We start from the raw sequence: 20,390 nt of genomic DNA on the forward strand, positions 1-20,390 counted from the left end.
ACCTGAATTATTTCCGAATAATGAATTTTTGATCTCGACAAACAGAATCTGAATAATTCATTTGTCACTATGTATGAGGCTACAAAAAATAAACATTGGGTGGTTTTGTGTTCACAGAAAATCTACGGTTTTAATAAATTTAGGCACAATAAGACGACAACATTTTTGAAATGGATAAACCACCCAAAAATTCACGAAAATTTGTCTTAGGTTCGGTAAGCAGATTCCTCTTTAGCCCTTTGGAAAAATCCAGCGACCCAAGTTGTACCCCATTTAGCATTCATATTAGGTTTGTAACGTGTAGTGAAAAAAGAAAATATGAAAATCATAAGGGAATATTATAAACTTGATACATACAAATAAGTTAACTAATAGTTTTGTAGTAAAACTTGAAATCGAGACGTGAAATTAATTATTTTGATTTTTGAGGTATGGATTTTAAAGTTATGTCTAGATAATTTATATTTTAAGTTTGACACTGAAAAAGAGTACAAATCTCCATATTTCATAAAGAAAGTATACAAAACTAAAGTGATCTACTTTTCAAAACAATAAATATATCACTTGTAAAATTACAAACAAATACAATCACAAGTTTGAGATCAATTTATTCTTATTTTTTTTCTCTGATTTGCAGTGCAGTGCATTGTATTGTAATTGTTAATGTTGGAGAAAATAAAATTAACACGAAACTATTTACAAACTTTTTATAGTCTATATCTCTAAAAGATAAAAGTTTTGCTCATAAGCTTAATTAAAAATCATATTGTGTATATATACATAGAGTAAGAATAATACTATTTATATTAGTATATCTTTATTTAGATTATATAGTTTGAATAATGTTAGAGAGAACAAATAAAATAACAATACATAGTACTAATGGACAAGTATCCTATGTAGTACCGCATGCATGGAGCTCACTACTTACGGTCCGGATTAACTAAAAAAAATGCCTATTCAGAATAGTGCAGGGCCAGGTATTAGTTGTGCTTTGAGATTTGTGTAAAGTTAAAAAAATGACTTGAATCCAAATACATCACCGAACAGTACCTCTGTAGTACTCAGAGTATACAATTCTTAGTAGTAAGTAGTAACTCCAAATCTCTTTCAATCATGATTGGAACTATTCTTCACAATTTAAATTGGAGCAGTACAGAGGGAGTCAATCAGGTGTCACATAACAAATCCCTTTCACGAAATAATTCAAACACCAAAAAACAAACTCAAAATGAACAAAATAAAATTCGAGAAAAATAAAATAAACATAGTGTCAGTCTTCCTCTCTCTCTCTCTCTCTCTCTCAGCTCTGGTTTAACTCTCACTTTCTCTCACCTTCCATCTTCCTTTCTCTCTCTCTATTACCACCCAATTCAAAATCAAAATCAAAATCTACCTCTAACCCAACAATGTCTCGCTTCCTCAACCACACATTGCATGGAGACTAGCGTAAGCGCCCCCTCCAGCAATGGGGAAGGATGAAGAGGATCAAACGCGGGGATCCGGCGGCGCGGCGTCGTCGTCGTCGGAGGAGAGTGGATGGGGCCCTGTACGGAGCTGTAGAAAGTGTGTGACTTGGCGATGTGCTGCTGTGTTGTTATTCGGTTTGGCGGTGTTGCTATCAGCTGTGTTCTGGTTACCTCCTTTTGACACGTGGCATCACAGAACAGTGGGTCCCGGAACTGACGGTACCATAGAAGGTGAGTGTATCGTTGCTTTTGAGGAATGTGGGTTCATCCATCCCCGATTTGTTTTGATTGAGTTATTGCTGGATTCAGCATTGCCAGATCTGGATTTTCCCCTTTTAGGGTTTTGCTTTTTGTATGAAATTCCCTGTTATTTTCCATTTTTTTTAAGTTTTTTGGTCTTGTTGGATTCGTCTGTCCAGATCTGAAGATTTTTTTCCCCAATTTTGATTTTAATTTAGCTTAATCTAATCAGTTAAAAAATATCAGCATTTTATTGTAATTTCAGGATAATAAAATGTGGCATGGAATAAAGATTCCATTGTTATACAATTTGCTGTTCATTCTGTCAATATACTGTGTCTATTATTGGAAATTGGAATAGTGTTTACTATAACAGCCTAATTCTCCTATAGCTTCTTATTGAAGTCTAAATGCAATGAAGAGTTATTTGATTTGACATAACTGAATTTTACTTTATTAGGTTAATTGCACTATTGACCAATTAGGGAAAAAAGTAGCATCATAATGGAAAAATTGAAATAGTGACAGCAACCAGCAACCAGCAACCAGCAATCTAAAATTCTTGATTTGCATTATTATAGATATTGTAGATTGCTGCTATTCCCAAAAATATAGCAAAACATCCCTGCAAATAAAAGAATTATCACACACTCTTTGGAAATTTAGAAATACCTTTAAATAGTTTTGCAGGGTCAAGTAAGATATTTTTCCAGATTAGTCTAATTATGTTTCTTTCCACTGATGTGCTTCGATTTCCTTTTCCAATTTTTCTTTTCAGCTGATATGGTGGCAAGTTTTAGGCTTCAAAGGACAGTTAATGAATTGAAAGAAAACATTTCGAGACTTGAATATGATATTTATGGAGAAGTTGGCAGCCCCGGTACCATTGTATGTTTAATTATATTTCTCTCTTTTCTTTTGATACCAGCACAGCAATACTACTGAGTACCTGCTAACAACCACTAAATGAAATTCTAACCACTAGGTTACAAGCACATATTTAGCATTTCATGAGAGAGCTGAACTATATAAAAACTTTAAGAAAAATGAAAATGTAATTTAATTTTTAATATACATGATTACAATTTTTGAAATTACGGGGGATGCTAAGCACCCCCTGAACTATAGTTAGATCTGCCCCTGCTAGATAAACCTAGAAATGTGTTAAAAAATAGGAAATAATGAGTTGGTGGCCCACCTGATGCCATATAATATCAGTACAACACGTTTACTGAAGTTTTGAAGTATACACCCCTTCAATTTTTATTAACTCTGTTCTTCTACAGGTGTCTGTTAGCTCTCTCGAGCCAGTAAATGGGTCGGTTAACGGGTCAGCTTACACAACAGTGGTTTTCAGTATATGGCCTTACCCTAAAAACTCGATAATTTCTCCCACCTGGATCAGTATTATCCGATCCAAGTTCATGGCTTTGGTGGTAGGACAGTCGACACTGCAACTCACTGAACCCCTTTTTGGAAATTCATCTTTCTTCGAAGTAGTAAGATTCCCAGGTGGAATTACCATTATACCCCAGCAGAGTGCATTTCTCTTACAAAGACCCCATGCCTTCTTCAATTTCACTTTGAATTTTCCGATTTATAAAGTTCAAAATGAGGTTGAGGTATTGAAGAACCAGATGAAACAGGGATTATATCTCAACTCTTATGAGGTAAATTCTTCAATTATTATTGTTTTTTATATCTCAATTTTTATTTTACCAAACTGAAATAATGATTTTGTCGGTCGCGGAGTTTAAGCAGCTTAGTCCTGACAAGTATGCACAAGTACCAACCTGACTTGTCAGGCATTTTTCCCAAATTCTTGTATGACTTGTATGAGTGAGGCTATGAATCAATATCTTTATTTTGGAAGTTCAAACAATTGATCTGAACCGTTCAACATGATCTCCATATGAAAATGTACTTGTAGCTGAAATTATATTTTGAATCTTTTTACTATTTTTTTAGATAGGTAGAAAATCATTTGATCTAAAGATTCTAGACCATTCAAAAGTAATGGTTTTCTGCCTATCTAAAAAATTTATAAAAAATGGAAAATTTAGTCTTCAGGTACATTTTTGTATTGAAATCATGTTGAACAGTTCAGATTGACTATTTGAACTTTGAAAATGAAAATATTAATCCGTAGGACGGACCAATCTGTGCTATGCATTGTACCATTGCCTCTTCATTTCAATTCTATTGACAGCTAGATTTGAATTTGGTTCTCTAATACACTCTTTACTCTTTTGTCAATAAAATAGAACCTCTTCATAAAATTAACAAACCTGGAGGGGTCAACAGTAAATCCACCAACCATAGTGCAAACCTCAATTGTACTAGAGGTCGGCAACCATCAGCCATCTCAGCCGAGGCTGCGCCAGCTGGCACAAACCATAACAAACTCTTCTTCCCGATCGAACCTCGGTCTCAACCACACCACATTTGGCCGGGTAAAACAGATCAGCCTGTCCTCCTACCTTCGCCACTCTCTGACAAACGGGCCCTACGCACCGGGTCCATATGCACCAGGTCCATCTCCGCTTCCCCATTCCCACCATCAACATCATCATCATAATCATAGATCTGCCCTGAACCCGGTCCATGCTCCCGCTCCCGCTCCCGCTCCTGCACCAAAACCTCCACCACCGACTGGTTGTAGGTTTCAAGGATATCAAAATAATGTGACTGGGAACCATGCAGCTGCTCCCGTGGCATCTCCACCGGTAAATGAGGCGTTGCCACCTAGCAGGGAGGCGCCGGCTCCGGCACCTTCTGCTACCCATACTGGGTCATCAAGAGGCGCACCGTTGTCTGGGGTTTCTTTTGAGCATGTAAACCCACCAAGTGAAAGTGAGAGGAGTGACAAGGGGCATAATTGGATAATGGTTCCTTCTCCGTCACCTCAGCCTAATTCATGTGAGTTTCATGTATTTGTTATTTTTAGATAACTTTTGTTTGTCCTTTGTATACCCTTCATGCATGTTATTATAAATCAGAAGAAGCAGATTAGAAATCATGGGATGTTTGCTGGTGCTGTAACTGCTGTTACTGTGAAGTGGTCTGTACCAAGGGCTGCCCTACCGATATTGCACTGTACCTGATTCGTACGGTAATTGGTTTGGTTGCAGTGTAGTTTAAACTTGTATACAAAAGATCTCTGAGTGTTAAGTTTTTTTTTTTTTTCATTTGTAGGTCGTGCTTCTCATGCAGTGAGAATCGGGTGGTTTATAGGACCCATCTTATATCTATTACTACTACTACTACAATGAGACTGGTACGAAGATTAGGAACCTAAACATGTTTTTCCTTTTAGACCCCGCAAAATACACCAAATTACTAAACACAACCGTCTCAGTCAATCGCTGGACTAGAGTTGAGAGGAGGCTGCATTGTAGTGTTTGTATATATTTAATCATGTAAATGCAAGGAAATGGCAAACTGTGGTTTTTCGGGGTCAAAGCCATGTAAGTGGCGGGCCCCACTGGTCGAAACACATTCTTGCTGCTGTCTTTTGCAATGTACTACTGAAAAACTAAAACTTGGAAGAGAAATTCTTAAAAATAACTTGTTTAGTCATTATTATTGCATTTTGCAAACAATTTTGGAATATTCATGAACCATTTTTGCTATTTTCTATTGTTAAAAAACTTGACCAAATGTAACTATACAACTAATTAACTGACATCTAATTAGTGTATCTTTCATGAAATAAAGCATCATTGACAGAGAGCAACCCTTGCCTGGTTTTCTTTGATGATTTTAGTTTGTCCCATGTCAAATCTTGCTATAATATGTAATGATTTTGTTCTAACTTTTTTAATTGCATAGTTGAAGACTTGTGCCATATTTTAATTACGTCATGATATTATTCAAATACCTATCATGACTCAAATACCTCTACTTTTTATGTTTCCCTTATGCCTCTATTTTAAACTTTTTATTAGCTTATAGTTTAAAACTTGAATATCAAACTAAAATTTGTTAAATATGATGTATATTATTTTTACTATATCTTTATTTTGATTGTTATCAAGAATTTGCAAGAATATATTAATATCAATAATTTTTAGATGTTGATTTTTTAACTTATTGATTCGATTGATTCGTCTGTAAAAGCAAATTTTAAAAATAATATTTTTATGTACACAGAGAATATTATATAGATTACATCCAACGTTATTATTTGACATAAATTTTAGAATTTTTGTGGTTTGGAAGATTAACGAGTAAATGCATAATAAAGACAAAAAAAATATATAAAAATCATTTTTAAATCCATCATCATTTAATAGTTAGCTTTGGCATAAATTTAGAAGTGCCAACATATTTTGCCTTGAATTTTGTGAGCGCAAAAACTGGCATGAATTTATAAGGTGCATCGAAACTTGTGAGCTCTATTATAGGTCACTGATAGGGAATGAAATCCGTTGCTATTTTTTTCATGTAAACAGTAATTTTGCTATTTTTATTTTATTTTTGTTTTTTCGAATCCAATTATTCAATTTTTTGAGGGAACGAATTTTAAAACAATTTTTTTCAAAGCTTTTCGTGTATACATTTTGAAGCAATTCAAAGACTAAATTTAGAAAAGCAGAGATAGTAGGAACACTGTTTATGCATAACAATAACTGTAGATTTTGATTACACTAGTAGTTGAGTTGGCCTCTCACCAATTTGAATAATAATTCTTGGATCATTCTAGAAGGATCTGGACCGTCCATTTCTGGATTAAATGGTATATATTAATTTTAAAATCTATATCTGTCTGTTTACAAGTCCGATTTGAAATTGAAGGTACAAAATGCAACTGTAGAGGATCCGAATCTTTTTTTAAGTCATAATTATTCTTTATTGGAGTCACTTGTGAGTTGTTGTTGACACCAGCAATTATTGTACCGGGTCCGAGATCACGCTTAGACAACAACATTATTGCTCTTACAATGACTGCCACAGTACTACCTATCATTAAATAATGGCTAAATTGCACCTTAATCCCTATAAAAATCACAAAGCAGTACAATCATTAAATAATGGGTAAATAATTGTACCTGAGCCCTTACAAAAATTACAAAAAGTACGAGCACTAAATAATGGCTAAATTGCATCTGAACCCCTGCAAACATTACAAAACACTACAATCACCGAAATTTTTATTTTTACCGTTCATAAAAAAAAAAGACAAACCAAATAAAAATGTGAGATTATTAGTATATAAATGAATTTAATTGTTTCATTTCATGCATACGTCTAAGTATTAATGAATGAAGACATATATAGAATTAAAAAGATGTGAAATTATTAAGAATTTAAAAACTAAGGGTAAATTGGATATTGTAGTCTCTCAGCTCTCAAAATCACAATTTGTACACTTAATATAGCACTCCCCTTTTACAAAATGTCAAAAGGAGAAAGAGAGGCGAATCACATAAATCATATGGCCTTTTAATTAATGTGCCAACAACACTGTCCAAACCCTAAACTTACAAACAAATATCACATATATCATAGGGCCTTTTAGTTAATGTGCCAGCTCCTTGGCCAAACCCTAAACTCTAACAACTAACAAAGCATGGATAAAGTGGCATTTATTGAACCGATTTATCTCTCTTTCCACACTATATCAGTTCCACACTCTTCTAAGCATTCAATGTTATCACCAGCTTCGCCCCCAACTGTGTGCCTAATTCATTATGGAGAAAAGATTATATTTCACACAGACACAAGTGCTACCATTCAATTTTTGCACCACAGAATTACTTGGTACATGGGTGACACCAAAATGCTTGATAGATAAAATTTTCTTTTTGAATAAAAATTTTAAAAAAATATTTATATTCAATTTAACAAAATTAGAACTTATTAGTAATGAGTCCGGCTAGTATGACATCGGTGGCATGTGACACTGATCTTCAGAACTTTTTGAATAGACTTCAAATGACAAATTCAAACCGTTCAAACTGACCTACTTCATTAGTGATGCGTTTACATGCAAAAAATTTAAAATTTTGAATTATTTTAGTATAGTCACGTGGTCAAAAATTGATTAAAAATAAATGTATTAAAATTAACTTAAAAAAGCTTGACCACTTAACTTGATATTAACTAAATTTACAAAAAATATAAATTTTGCATGTAACCAAATCACTCATGAAGGAGATTGGTTTGAATGGTTTGGATTCGTCGTTTGAACCCTATTCGATAGCTTTTGTAGTTGGTGTCATTCAAGCTAAAATAATACAGATATCATACTAGCCGAACTTATTATGAATTTATCAAGTTAAATAAGTATGAGTGAGTTGCCAAAATTTAGTATAACTTTTAAGAGAATTCAACAAATTTTGAGTTCGATTGTTTGAATTGTCATAAATAGGTATTCAAATGTATTAATAAATATATGATACTAACAAGTAACAAGCATATCCTTGAGTAACATGATATACTATATAAGATCTCATCTTATCATTTTAGATTAAAAATAAATTTCTATGTAATTTGGACTTATCCTTCTATCACAAATTTAATTGTATTGGTGGATCCAACAATTAAATGGTACTCCATGAGCAAATGTCTTTTTCTATTGAACAGCAAAGAGACTCAACAGATGAACTGGTTTCCATCCTTACCTATAACCCTAGCTATTGTTCAAAACAAAAACAAAAAAAAAACCAAGCTACTATTTCAAAAGCTCAAATGGCTTCCTCACTCAAGCTCTCCTATCAAAAACTAGACAAACAAATCCAAGATCAAGACAAAGAAGAGATTGTAGTGTTCAAACCTAGTAGTAACACAGGATTTATCACTAGGAAGTGGTCATTCCGTACCGGTGGTACGGGCCGGAGATGGCGGAGGCCAAGAACAAGGCTGAGAGTAGCTAGTTTGAAGAGGGTTCTAAGAAGGAAAGCTAGGGTTGTCGGTACTGCCTTTAAGTTTTCAGTGGCAAAGGTGGTGAAGAGGTTCAAGGAAGGAAAACCATACATAGCCGATCTCTTCGCCGGCAACTACATGTTCTTACAAGTGGCACCTTCTTCTAAAATGGGGTCTCTAGAGAAGTCCTTTGCCTCACAAAAGTTCTCTTCAAATTTTAATTATGCTCCAAAGCTGGGTGCTTAAGCTTGGATTTATGTATGTTTGCAAATTATGTTGTATAAGAATCTACTGGTTTACAAGTTTCTATTGTTCATCTATACTTGTTATATGTATATTTCATATTCATACCAGTTGAGGCATAAAGTTGTTACCTGAGTTGAAATTTAAGTATTCACACAAGCATCTATATACCAGTACAAACATGAGGGTAAACACCACAAAAATTCAATAAAATCTATTTTCTTTACTAAAACTGCGATTTTCTCAAGGAAATTCTTGAAGCCTTATTTTGGAAAAATAAGAATTTGGGTAGCATTAGCAAAGGAAGTTACTTCTCCAACTATAAAGACTATTAACACAATTCCTCTTAAACCCAATATCAACATGTGCATGAGAATGAAATATATAAGTCTCAAATGAGCACCTTTGACATCTCACTGTTTTTTTTTTTTTTAATTACGCTCGTAGCAGTTCAACAAATAGGAGAGGTACAACAATGCATACTACAACTTTTTTTTTTCGATAAGAATAAAAAATGACTATTGTCGAAGATAAAACCACCAAAAATACTATTTTCGAGGATATGATTATTAACAATGGAAGTATCCGTGAGAATATCGACGCTGTTAAACAATTTTATCCTCCCGATATAAAACAGATTCTTGTAGCTAAATTGTGAATTCATTCATAGTCTCATAGACCATAAACAATATATATTTGTATTTACACAATGAAAATAGACCGAAAGATATGCACATAAAATCAAGAGTATCCCAAAGGACTGTACAAATTGGAAGGAAAAAAAAAGGCCAAGCATATTCACACACAGCAACCATCAACAGCACTTATACCACTAATTCAAAAAAAAAGCTAGAAAAAGAAACCTCTGAAGAGGCAAAAAAAAAAGTCTTATAAAAAATAAATAAATATACTAAGTTCAACGAAACTTAGAAAAACCATTATTTTGCCTACTAGAAGTTATAACATTTCTTATTATGTTAGCTAAGTTGTTGTGCAAAGCGGGGCTTAATATCTCGGCTTCTCACATAAGACAAGAATTGACCTGGCAGTTCTTCAAGTAATGCTTGAACAATTGACACCTGGCCACCTGCTTCTTACAAAAATAAACTCAAATCAAGAGTTGAACACAGAAATCACTAATTGGTATAAAAATGATCATTTTCTTTTTTTTTTTAGAAGGAAAAAGTTCCCCCAAAACCCCTTCCAATCTCATGCCTCCACTGTCTATAGTTTAAAAAGGAGGGTTCAAATGCCTCTATTTTTTAATTTTCTAATGTCATATAAAACTGATAGATGTAATTTATGATATTTTCTCTACATGTACAAAAAAAATTATCACTTTTCGATTATTTTTAATGCAAGTAAATAAGTTGAAAAATTGACATCCAGAAATCATCCACAGTGAATTTTTGCAAGCTCTTGATAATAATTAATACAAAGTTGAAATGTCATAATCTTTCACCTTTACATAAAGAAAATAATGGAGATCATATCTAACGGTTTTATTTTGACATTCAAGTTCTAAATTGGAGTCATTAAAATTTTAAAAATGGAGGCACAGAAATTGGAAGCATTTGAATCCTTGTGAAGTTTAAATTAATTATTTAATCAGGTTTCTAAGAATGCTAAAAATGATGAAATTATAGGACCTACCCAAGAAATCACGCATAGGCACAAATTGTACAATATCTCTAGTGGCCACTCTCCCAGTAGAGCTTTCCAGTCTTCTACTTCCATCGGCATCCAGTATCTGTTGACAGTACAGTACAGTACAGGGGCAAATATGTCATTGTAAACTTATACCAAGGTGAAATGTACTAGTCAGAAGGGGACTATCACCCCAATTTTAAATAAGAGATATAAATATATACACACAAGCCTCGTAAATTAAAGTTTGGTAACAAAATGTTAGGTTTATTACCTCCATTTGCTTGAAATCAGCATTTCCAACTCCCACTATAAGAATTGATAAGGGCAGATCAGAAGCTCGAACAATTGCATCTTTTGTTTCATTTGGATCATTGATAACACCATCCTGATACACACACGAAGCAAATAATTATACATAACCCTAAAAGTTGAAAATTATACTCGTTTCGGCAATTCTGCAAACCAAGATGTTTCTATCCCGACTACTTTCTTATCAATTGTGAAGGGTATAAATATACGAGGAAGGTTCTGATAATATATACGAGGAAGGTTCTGATAATATATTTTTTGAGTCTTTTGCACAAATATTTTAAAGTCCAGGATAAAAATAACTAATCCAAGATGTAGATCTGTTCTTTTTCACAAAAAATGCATCCAGACAATCATATTTTTAAAACATTTGTTTTCTTTTAAGCTTGTTTTGCACAAGATCAACAATCCATAAAATGAATGGGTCATGTGAACTACTATAAATAAATAAATTAAGTGCATTCGTCTTTTGGCTTTTTGATCTTTGGCAGGAACTAACCCAAATTATGAAACTCTACATGGATGCATCGCTCATGAAGAACCAGTGCAACTGTTTCGATTCATTGTTTCAACTTGGGATTTAATTTTTTTTAACTAGAACCTTCCTTTTAGTAATATTTTGAGGGTTTACAGCAGTCATACATAATTGTTTGTAAAACCATGTAACCAAGTTGTAGTTTACTAATTACTAAAAACATTACAGTGAAAATGAGAACGTTTCAACATACTGTTATGATGAGCAAAACGAAATATTTGTTTTGGCTGTATGAAAGAGAATGTGTTGCAATCTCTGCCGCTCTGTTTATCAGCGGGCCAAATAAAGTCGGGCCCGCAAGGGAAACACTATGCAGAGCTGTGGAATAAGCACCCATTATTCCCTCTAGTCCAACTACCTGATATTTAAAACAAAGTAATAAATAAAGAGAAAAATGTAAAAAACACAATTAAACATCTGCAAAAGTGTACCAAAGTTCAATTTTATACTCTGTAGAAGACATTTACGAATTCAAGTAAAATAAGATAAAATTGTCTGTTTCTCCGCATTAACTGAAATCTGTAGAATAGAGTAGAATAGAGGGAATAAAGAGAGTAGATCTGTAAGAATAAGAGAATAGGGTAATATTTTTCAGATTTTGGTAGGATTAAAGAGAATTAGAAGGATGTAGATCTGGAATAGAGGTTCTTATCTAGCGTAGAGTAAAAATAGAGAGGGTTAAGAACAGAATAGAGAAGAATAAAGGCTTATTTTGTGGAATAAAGTCTTTTATTTAAGTGTTGTAAATATTTTTTCGGTTATTAATACAATTGTTAGTAGGCATTCAGGCCACTAACCTTAAAAAATAAGAAGATATAATTGGCTCCTAACTAACTACTTGGCTAGCATGAGAGTAACAAATTACAAGAAAGAAGTTACCTCAGATTCCATGGGTAGTAAATTGAGATTAAAACAATGAGAAACACCATCACGTGTTCTTCCACCAAAACCCCAAGCTGGGAACCGCTTGTCAGTGTCATAGAACTGTAATACCTCTCCTACTCCTATGATTGCCTATTTAGAAAAGCAAAAGAATTGTAATGAATATAACGTAAGATTGTCAGAACAAAAGATAGAAAAATGCATTCAATTCTCCATTAGAGATGACAATATAGTAATCAGTTGTCGCCACATTAAAATAACCAGCTTTTAGTTACCCCAAAATAACCCTCAATGAGCAATTATGACTATATTAATACTCACTCAACCCATAACTAATGCAAATAAATTTACAATATAATACCTGTTGATAAGAATTGAGTCTGCCAGCTGGATCGATATAATGCAAAGACTGAGGCATTCTTGGATCACCATTTGATGCTGTAACATAGAGAAAAAATACAAAGTGATGGGTATTTTCAACGGAGTAACATCTCCAGGGCAAATATAACTGGAGATACCTGATTGATAAGATCAAGTGCTAACCAGTAAAATCAATGGCAACCATGAAATTAAGCTCGAATCCGCCTGAGATGTAATCCAAGAAACTATATTGTGTTTTCTCGTCAAATTTGTCAACAAATAACTGTCCTTTCAACACCTGATGTGAAACAAAATAAAAATCAACTCAATATACTACTACTCACCCAAATGTTTAAAGAAATTTAGAAAAAATTTAAGGGTAACATTTAGATATTTCAGATATTACCTTTCGATGTCCATGGTGATTGACATAGAAGTTTGTACCAGTCCTTTCTCTGTTAAGTCTTTGTAGTTCAGCAATACTTAAATCTATTCTCCTGTTTAAATAGTAAAAACATTTTGTAGTTTAGTTTCACTATTGCAAATTACATTATTTATTATACAGCAGTAACAATAATTATGAATAACTTACCCAAGAAGGACATGATTGCCACTTGATTCAAAATCAAAACACTCGATCACCAGTGGATTCTCCTGTAAGCCAAAACCCAAGCAAATTAAACCAAAAGAAAATAGCAAAACGGTCTTAATATTAAAGTATTTGCAAAAGCACCAGGTTAGTCTTATTTTGCTTAGAAAGTAATTAAAAAGAAATGGGGTTTTACCTTGCTATAAAACTGTTGGGTTGTAAGAGTAACGGGTCGCCAAACTGGGTTTAAATTGTTGTTTATTACCTCTGTTTTACATATAGGAACCGATGCACCACCTTCTACTGTTCGAGAAATTCGAATGAAAGGATCCTGTGCATTAATTGCTCGTCAGAAATTTGAAGATTTTTAAAGCAAAAGTCATTTGTGGGTCTTAGCTGTATTATAATATTATTACTAAGGCATGATATACACATTTCAGGTGTAAAAGAAGTTCTGATATTAGGCATCTATTGAAATAACAGATTAAATCATATATATATATAATTTTGTCATTCTCTTTCTCTTTATTTGCAAAATCTAGTCACTACTTGTAGGATAAACCTGTTAACACCTGAAATTCCTGAAAATTGTTCTGTCACTTAAAATAATACAGAGGTGTCAAAACTAGTTAAAAAAATGGAGGAAATACAAAGTTCAACGCATACACTTTTCGAGAAGGTATCTTTGTTTTCCAAATGAGTGCAGCGCAAAATCAACTCGACGGCTTGTTTTGAGGTAACCGTCTCTTCGGCATGAACCATGAGTGACCCAAAGTGGGCCATGCCGGGACGTTTTTGAAGTTTAAGAGTCACGCTGCGGTCTTGCTTAGTTACAATCTGCCACAGAGACAAAGTGATAAGATGAATCTAGTTGTAACAAAATCAGATAATTTGGGAAATAAAACCAAGAGGCGTGCTAGTTTATGTTGCCAGGCTATGTAAAATAGAAAGTTGTGCTGTTTAATTAGAATGTATACAGTGCTCAATTCTGGAAAAATAAACATGCATGCCTTTGTCAGGAAGTTTTGAATTTTAACCAAAAGTCAAATTTGGAGCATCGATAAACCCTAATTTATCTACATACTGCCAATCCACCACAAAATATACAGAAGTCACTTGATTGAAATCTGACTAGAACTGAGAAATTGGTCATAGTTCTCAGGTGCATGTCTATATAATAGTGCTAGTGTTTAGAGAGAGAGAGAGAGAGAGAGAGAGGAACCTCAGAGAGTACACAAGAAGCTTCGCCAAGATAATCTTGATCGTTTAATTGTAGAGACTAAAAAAGACAGATAATTAGGATAAAATCCGGAAGCGGTGAACCATTTCAGATGACAAAAGAAACAATAGTATACCTTAACAGGTGTGTTGTGAAATTTTGTATCTATATCAAAGATGCGAAACCTGATAGCATTAGAGAAGATAAATCAAGTTAAGTATCACATACAAGATATTACAGCAATATAGGTTAAGCAAACTAATTAAGCCTGAATTGCATTTTAAGCTTCCAAATTTTTTTTTATGAAACTACAATATCACATATATGGGGCAATTACAACTTGTGCCCATATTGTATATTGCAAATCATGCATCTCTACACATGTTGACAATTATTATCTTAAGATCCTTGCTTGATGCACTTGCTAAGAAGAAATTTGAATAAGTCAACATGAAAGGAACAGCTTTTTGTTTTTTGATAGTGTGTGGAGTCTATTATAATTTTCAAACAACCCAAAAATAGTAAAGAATTAAAAGAATGCGACATATACCCTTACAAAAAAAGAAAAGAAAATGACATACAAAATGTGAATACAAGGAGAACTTACACTAAATTTTGCACCATCTCGAACTGGAAATTTATGCAAATTTTTGTTATCCAAGCAGGATTTAGAGAATTCTGTATAACCTCAGTACGACCTACTTCTTCTAGTTTACCATCTTGTTTTTTAACATATAATACTGCCATTGGGTCACTCTACATACAATCAACCAAAAAAAATACACACTTCAAAATACTAAAAACCATGGAAATTTGAACACAGAAAATAAAGAAAAAATATCAAGTACTTAGGAAATGTACCTTAGAAAATACATCCATGTCTTGTAGCTTAGAAGCAGACAGCGACAACTGTTACAACAAAAAGTGTTGCTTGTGAACACAATTAACAAGGTAAATGCTGGTAAATCTATTTTGTGTAAAGATTTTAATAGAGCAGTTTTGGCTTCATACAGCGCACGGACTACACAATCAAAACAGCCCTGCATGAAGCCAAAACTACTCTGTTAAAATCTTTACCCAAAATTTTGACAGTTAAACTAAAGCAATCACATAATTGAAACCAAAACTTAAGCTTCGTATAAACACCTTCAAAAACTGTTACAACAAAAAGTGTTGCTTATGAACACAATTAACAATATAAATGCTAGTAAATCCCGTCACTCCCCTATTAACAGAACAGTTTTGGCTTCATACAGCGCACAGACTATAGAATCAAAACAGTGCTGCATGAAGCCGAAACTACTCTGTTAAAATCTTTACCCAAAATTCTGTCAGTTAAACTAAAGCAATCGCATAATTTGAAACCAAAATTTAAGCTTCGCATAAATACCTTCAAAAACGCAATCTACAGTCTACACGTCGCATGAAATTCTCTCTTAAAATACTATAACAGGGACAATTTGAATTTCAATTTTTGTACCTCAAGAGGGATATAGAGGCCTCGTAAACCGCGCGAGTTGAAGAAATTGTCTACGGCGGCGTTGGCTTCGGTCTGAGAAGTGTGACCCGCCGTCGCCGTCGCCGGATGTCCGACGAAGCCCCCCTGGGCCCCACCTCCTACCCCTTCCATCCCTCCCCTCGAGTCCGAGCAACATCCTCCCATCCTAGCTAAAGGCACCTTCTCTCTCTCTCTCTCTCTCTCTCTCTACCCTTATGTCTCTGTCGCTGTCGTTGTCAGGTGGGGCCCGTGGGGGTGTATATATATAATAGGAAAAAGCGTGGGAGAAAAAGCAAAAGCGCGTTTTTTTATTTAATTATCCGTTTTTGTGGGGTTGAAGGCTTAAATTTAGTAATTTGATTTATGCGAATCTTTTCAAAAAGGGTCAACTGCAGAAATTCAGGAATCAATTTGGAAAAAAATGGAAAATATTAGTAAATTAAAGACTGCATTTAACGCTTACCAATAAAACATTGTCACGCGTTTTCTTTATATATATAAATAATCGAAATAATTACATTAATTAATTACTGCAAAATAATCGAAATTTCTTACCAAAAAAATTAAATTCGAAATTGGATCTCTAGAGCAATTAAATTTTGGAATATAAAACACTGAGCATTTTCTCAAAATTTATATGTTATCTGTTTAGAGACTTAATCTGAATTTCATTTTTATTAAATAAAAAGGTACCGCTTAAAATTTTTTATATGATGCTCTTGGAATTCTTTGTCAGTGATTATCTTAATATTTTTTTATAAAAAAAAAACAAGCTACAAAAATATAAGAAATAGAAAAATTAATAGACATGTTGGAATAATGGATTGATTGTATAAGAGTCTGTTCGGCCATCTAAGGGAACTGGAATAGAAATTTTTTAATGACCGAAATAATGTGCGCGTGGGCTGATTTTTGCGAAGTCTGAGTGATTTTTTTTTTCCATGCACACAGTAAACGGCCGAACAAGTCCTAAAATTTTTCAGCGGAGTTATGTTGTTATAACCCATTTTTAAAATCAATCATACATTTTGTCTAATTTTTTTATTTTTGCCAAATTAAATTACTCGCTCTACCTTTTTAGAAACGATGAAATCCCATTTTAACAAACTTAAGTTTATGGATGGATTCTAAATTTAATATAATTCAGAGAAAGAAAACGCTGAAATTTTACCAACTAATATGAAGTATGACGGTTTGTTTGGTGTGCTGAAATTGAATTAAACCAAAGCCAAAAATAAAAAATAAAAAAATGACTTGACATGTTACCTGCTCTACCTGTAAAGTGTAAACCAACAATTGGGATGCTTTCAGTACTTAATTTTTTAAGGCAGTTGATCAATCATTTCTCTCTTTTCCTTTTCTTTTCTTATTGTTTTCCTTTTTTGAATATATTCTCTCTCTTGGAAGGCTTTGGCATGGAAATAAATCTGCTACTATTTTAAGGGGATTGTAGGGTCCTAAAATTTCAAATCTAATCTGTCATTGATTTTGAGATTCATGCATAAAAAACTTCTATGGAGATTCGTCCAATCTAGGGCTGCACATCCTCTGAGATATCTCATATTTTGCGTACCGTTCAAATACGTTCCGCACGAATCTCAAAGCTCAAACAATGCTGGCCCTCGTGCTATCTTAGAATAGACACCGGACACGTCGGTCACACAAAATATGAGATATCTCAGAGGATACACACTCATTTTCTAAACACTCTAATTGATAGATGTACTATATATACCTCGACGGGTAAGTATAGGCCTCGAAGACCTTGCATTTGAAAGAAATTGGCAACCGCGTCGTTCAACTCATTCCGTTGCGCATTCATCGATCCAGACACGGCTGCCATTCCTCCTTCTAAGTCTGAAAAACACCCTCCCATCTCTCTCTCTCTCTCTCTCTCTATAGCTTTGTGAATGCAAATTATTTTTCAAGTAATTGAGATGCAATACTCAGAGGAGATTAATTAGGAGATAATGTTGAGTAAATTATGCCATTAATTGAGTTTAGAGAGTAGTTATATAGATGCTGCCCGCCTCATTGCATGCCCCTGATTTGTTTAAAATATGTCCGTTTTCATTTGACCGTTGATTGTTTCATTTAAGTTTCCTTTTTGGTTTCTTAAAATTTAATTTTTTATCTGAAAGAAGGTAGGTGGACGTAGCCGCCATTTTTTGTTGTTTCAAAATTCAAATAAACATTATTATATTACTGATGAGCTCTCGACTAATATAACATCGGTGTCATATGACACTAATTTTAAAATTGATTAAATAGATTTCAAACGATTAATTCAAACCGATTTACTTTATGAGTGATGCGTTTACATGCAAATTTATTATATTTTTAAATTATTTCAGTATCAAATCAAGCAGTAAAAATATTGAAAAATGAATGTATTAAATTAACTTAAAAACTCGCACATTTGACCGCTTGACTTGATACTAAATAAATTCGAAAAATTATAAATTTTGTATGTAAATACACAGCTAATGAAGTAGATCGGTTTGGACTGTTTGAATTTACCGTTTGAAATTAATTCAATAGATTTTGGAGTTGGTGTTATATAAGCCGAAATTTGAAATTGTCTTATTTAAAAGTCACCGCAAACCACAGTTTTCGTCAAATCTTATCTATTAATGAGACTCCGTAAATTTCAGTTTGAATTGAAACGATCATTCATCTATTTTGCTGAACCGAAATATAGATTTGTTTATTCATTTTTCAATTTCGTGTGCAATGTATTTGAAAAGAAAGAAGATTAAATTAAAGAGTAACTACAATATTTGTGAATGAGTTCACCTAAGTTTTATCTACCCACTATATATATATCTACTTCTAGATATATAGAAATCTCCATATTAAATTCTTAGTTTGTCAAATATATTAATAATATCTAGTTAAAATGTTAAGAACGGATAATTAATTGATAATTAGACGAATATATTATTCAATCATACAAAGTTCAAAGTTTATAGAAGTTTACAATTAAAAAAGTGACTATTGTATGTAACATACATTGACATTTTGTAAGTGATATTAATTTGTATAAGCGTCAGAAGTTAAAAATTGACTTATTTGTCTTCAAAAACCGATCAATTAGAAGACTAATATTTGTCTAAAACATATTACATATTTTTATTTTTTTTAATGAAGAGTAAAATAGATACTTCATAAATTTTAAAATGAATTTTAATAAAAAAACATAAAACTGAGTCATTTTTATTTAATATTTGTGAAGAATTTTATTCGAATTTCGAACACATAATCTTTCACACTTTCACATGAAGAATGTTGTTCTTTGTCACTATATCCAGATAAATTTACTTTTTTTAATAAGAATGTTAAAATTAGCAAATTAATGTGCTGTCAACAAATCCAACCTTTAATTAAGATATTACTCTAATTAAATTTGTGGCGCACATACAGCGAGCTAAAAATAATAAGTTTATAAATGCGGTAGGCAACAGATATTTATTGCTGGTACAATACCAGTATATTATACCAGCAAAATACCAATGTGCATTTTCAACAATCATTACAAAACCTATCCATAAAAGATGAAAAATCAGGACACATTTACAGATTTATTCAATTAAAACTAAATGCATTTAATTTTTCTACAATTCAGAAGAAAAAAAATGTACCTGAAGAGGCATGTAAAGGCCTTGAAGACCTTGTGCTTGAAAGAAACCGGTAACCGCATCGTTCAACTCGTTCTGTTGCGGATTCGCCGATCCGCCAACCGCAACCATTCCTCCTTTCACATCCGAAAAACACCCTCCCATCTCTCTTCCTCTCTCTCTCTGTGATATTTCTTTATTTTTTGTTGTTGTTGTTGAAAGTTTTAGCTTCAGATATATTTGGTGTGATTGACCTAAACATAATGAATATATATAGAGATGAGGTGACTAGAATAATGTGGACCCAATTGAGAACATGGTGAACATGTAATTTGAATTTAAATACAAGGAAATTGCTCAGATTCTCATTCCCATTTTGATCATTGAATTGCTTAATTTGTGAGTCGTGATTCATTGGTTTTCTAAAATTAAGTTAAAATAAACATTATACGATTTGATTTTCAAAGTTCAAGAAATTGATGTAGATCTAAAAAAAGACTTGGTTCAAGTCAACTATTAATTCTCTTGTCGATATTTATTTAATATATTTTCTATTAATAAAAATTCCCGCCAAAGTGAGAGAAAATAATCCAATCAAAATTGAGCCACGTCATCTGGGGGCGCGTAGCTGAAAAGTAGATTTGGAAGGACAAAAACGCGTATGAATAAAGACCCGTGTTAAATTTGATGGGGTCGCTTTTTTATTTTTCTTTTTCTTTTTTTCAATGATGAGCACGTTGGGCCAGCCCATTTGTCTAAGACTGTTTATATAATTTTTTTTTTAATCATATTTTGTAGTTGAAGATTTTATTTTTTATAATTATTATACTTTTTCTTAATTTGTAAAAAAAAAAAAAGAATTCCCACATTTTGTGCATTGACATGGTGCATCATAGAAAAAAATACTCTTAA

The 20,390-nt window shown here is 33.0% G+C and overlaps 2 protein-coding genes across 7 annotated transcripts; one reads left to right on the forward strand and one right to left on the reverse strand.

Annotated features, from left to right (window-relative positions):
* Nucleotides 1–1,242: 1,242 nt before the first annotated feature.
* Nucleotides 1,243–5,311, forward strand: LOC144554150 (uncharacterized). Its single transcript, XM_078302411.1, has 5 exons — nt 1,243–1,700; nt 2,488–2,597; nt 2,996–3,379; nt 3,974–4,628; nt 4,905–5,311. Exons 1-5 carry the CDS (start codon nt 1,469–1,471, stop codon nt 4,979–4,981), a joined length of 1,458 nt encoding a protein of 485 aa, XP_078158537.1. The 5' UTR covers nt 1,243–1,468; the 3' UTR covers nt 4,982–5,311.
* A 4,227-nt stretch (nt 5,312–9,538) lies between these two features.
* On the reverse strand, nt 9,539–19,658 carry LOC144554149 (protein BONZAI 3-like). Of its 6 annotated transcripts, none has more exons than XM_078302408.1 (16): nt 19,503–19,658; nt 15,225–15,272; nt 14,971–15,119; nt 14,500–14,548; nt 14,367–14,423; nt 13,811–13,981; nt 13,341–13,475; nt 13,148–13,209; nt 12,962–13,052; nt 12,739–12,853; nt 12,557–12,633; nt 12,193–12,327; nt 11,507–11,671; nt 10,741–10,854; nt 10,473–10,569; nt 9,539–9,906 (listed from the first exon to the last, which is right to left on the reverse strand). In XM_078302408.1, the coding sequence occupies exons 1-16, from the start codon at nt 19,641–19,643 to the stop codon at nt 9,797–9,799; spliced, it is 1,716 nt and encodes a 571-aa protein (XP_078158534.1). In that variant the 5' UTR covers nt 19,644–19,658; the 3' UTR covers nt 9,539–9,796. The 6 variants fall into 6 exon arrangements, with proteins under 6 accessions (XP_078158534.1, XP_078158533.1, XP_078158532.1 ...); XM_078302407.1 differs by having other exon boundaries at nt 9,539–9,909; XM_078302406.1 differs by lacking the exon at nt 19,503–19,658 and adding an exon at nt 15,844–16,088.
* Between the last annotated feature and the right edge of the window lie 732 nt (nt 19,659–20,390).

This window comes from Carex rostrata, chromosome 5 (genome assembly GCF_964058835.1).
Source record: "Carex rostrata chromosome 5, lpCarRost1.2, whole genome shotgun sequence".
In the NCBI taxonomy this organism is placed as follows: Eukaryota; Viridiplantae; Streptophyta; class Magnoliopsida; order Poales; family Cyperaceae; genus Carex; species Carex rostrata.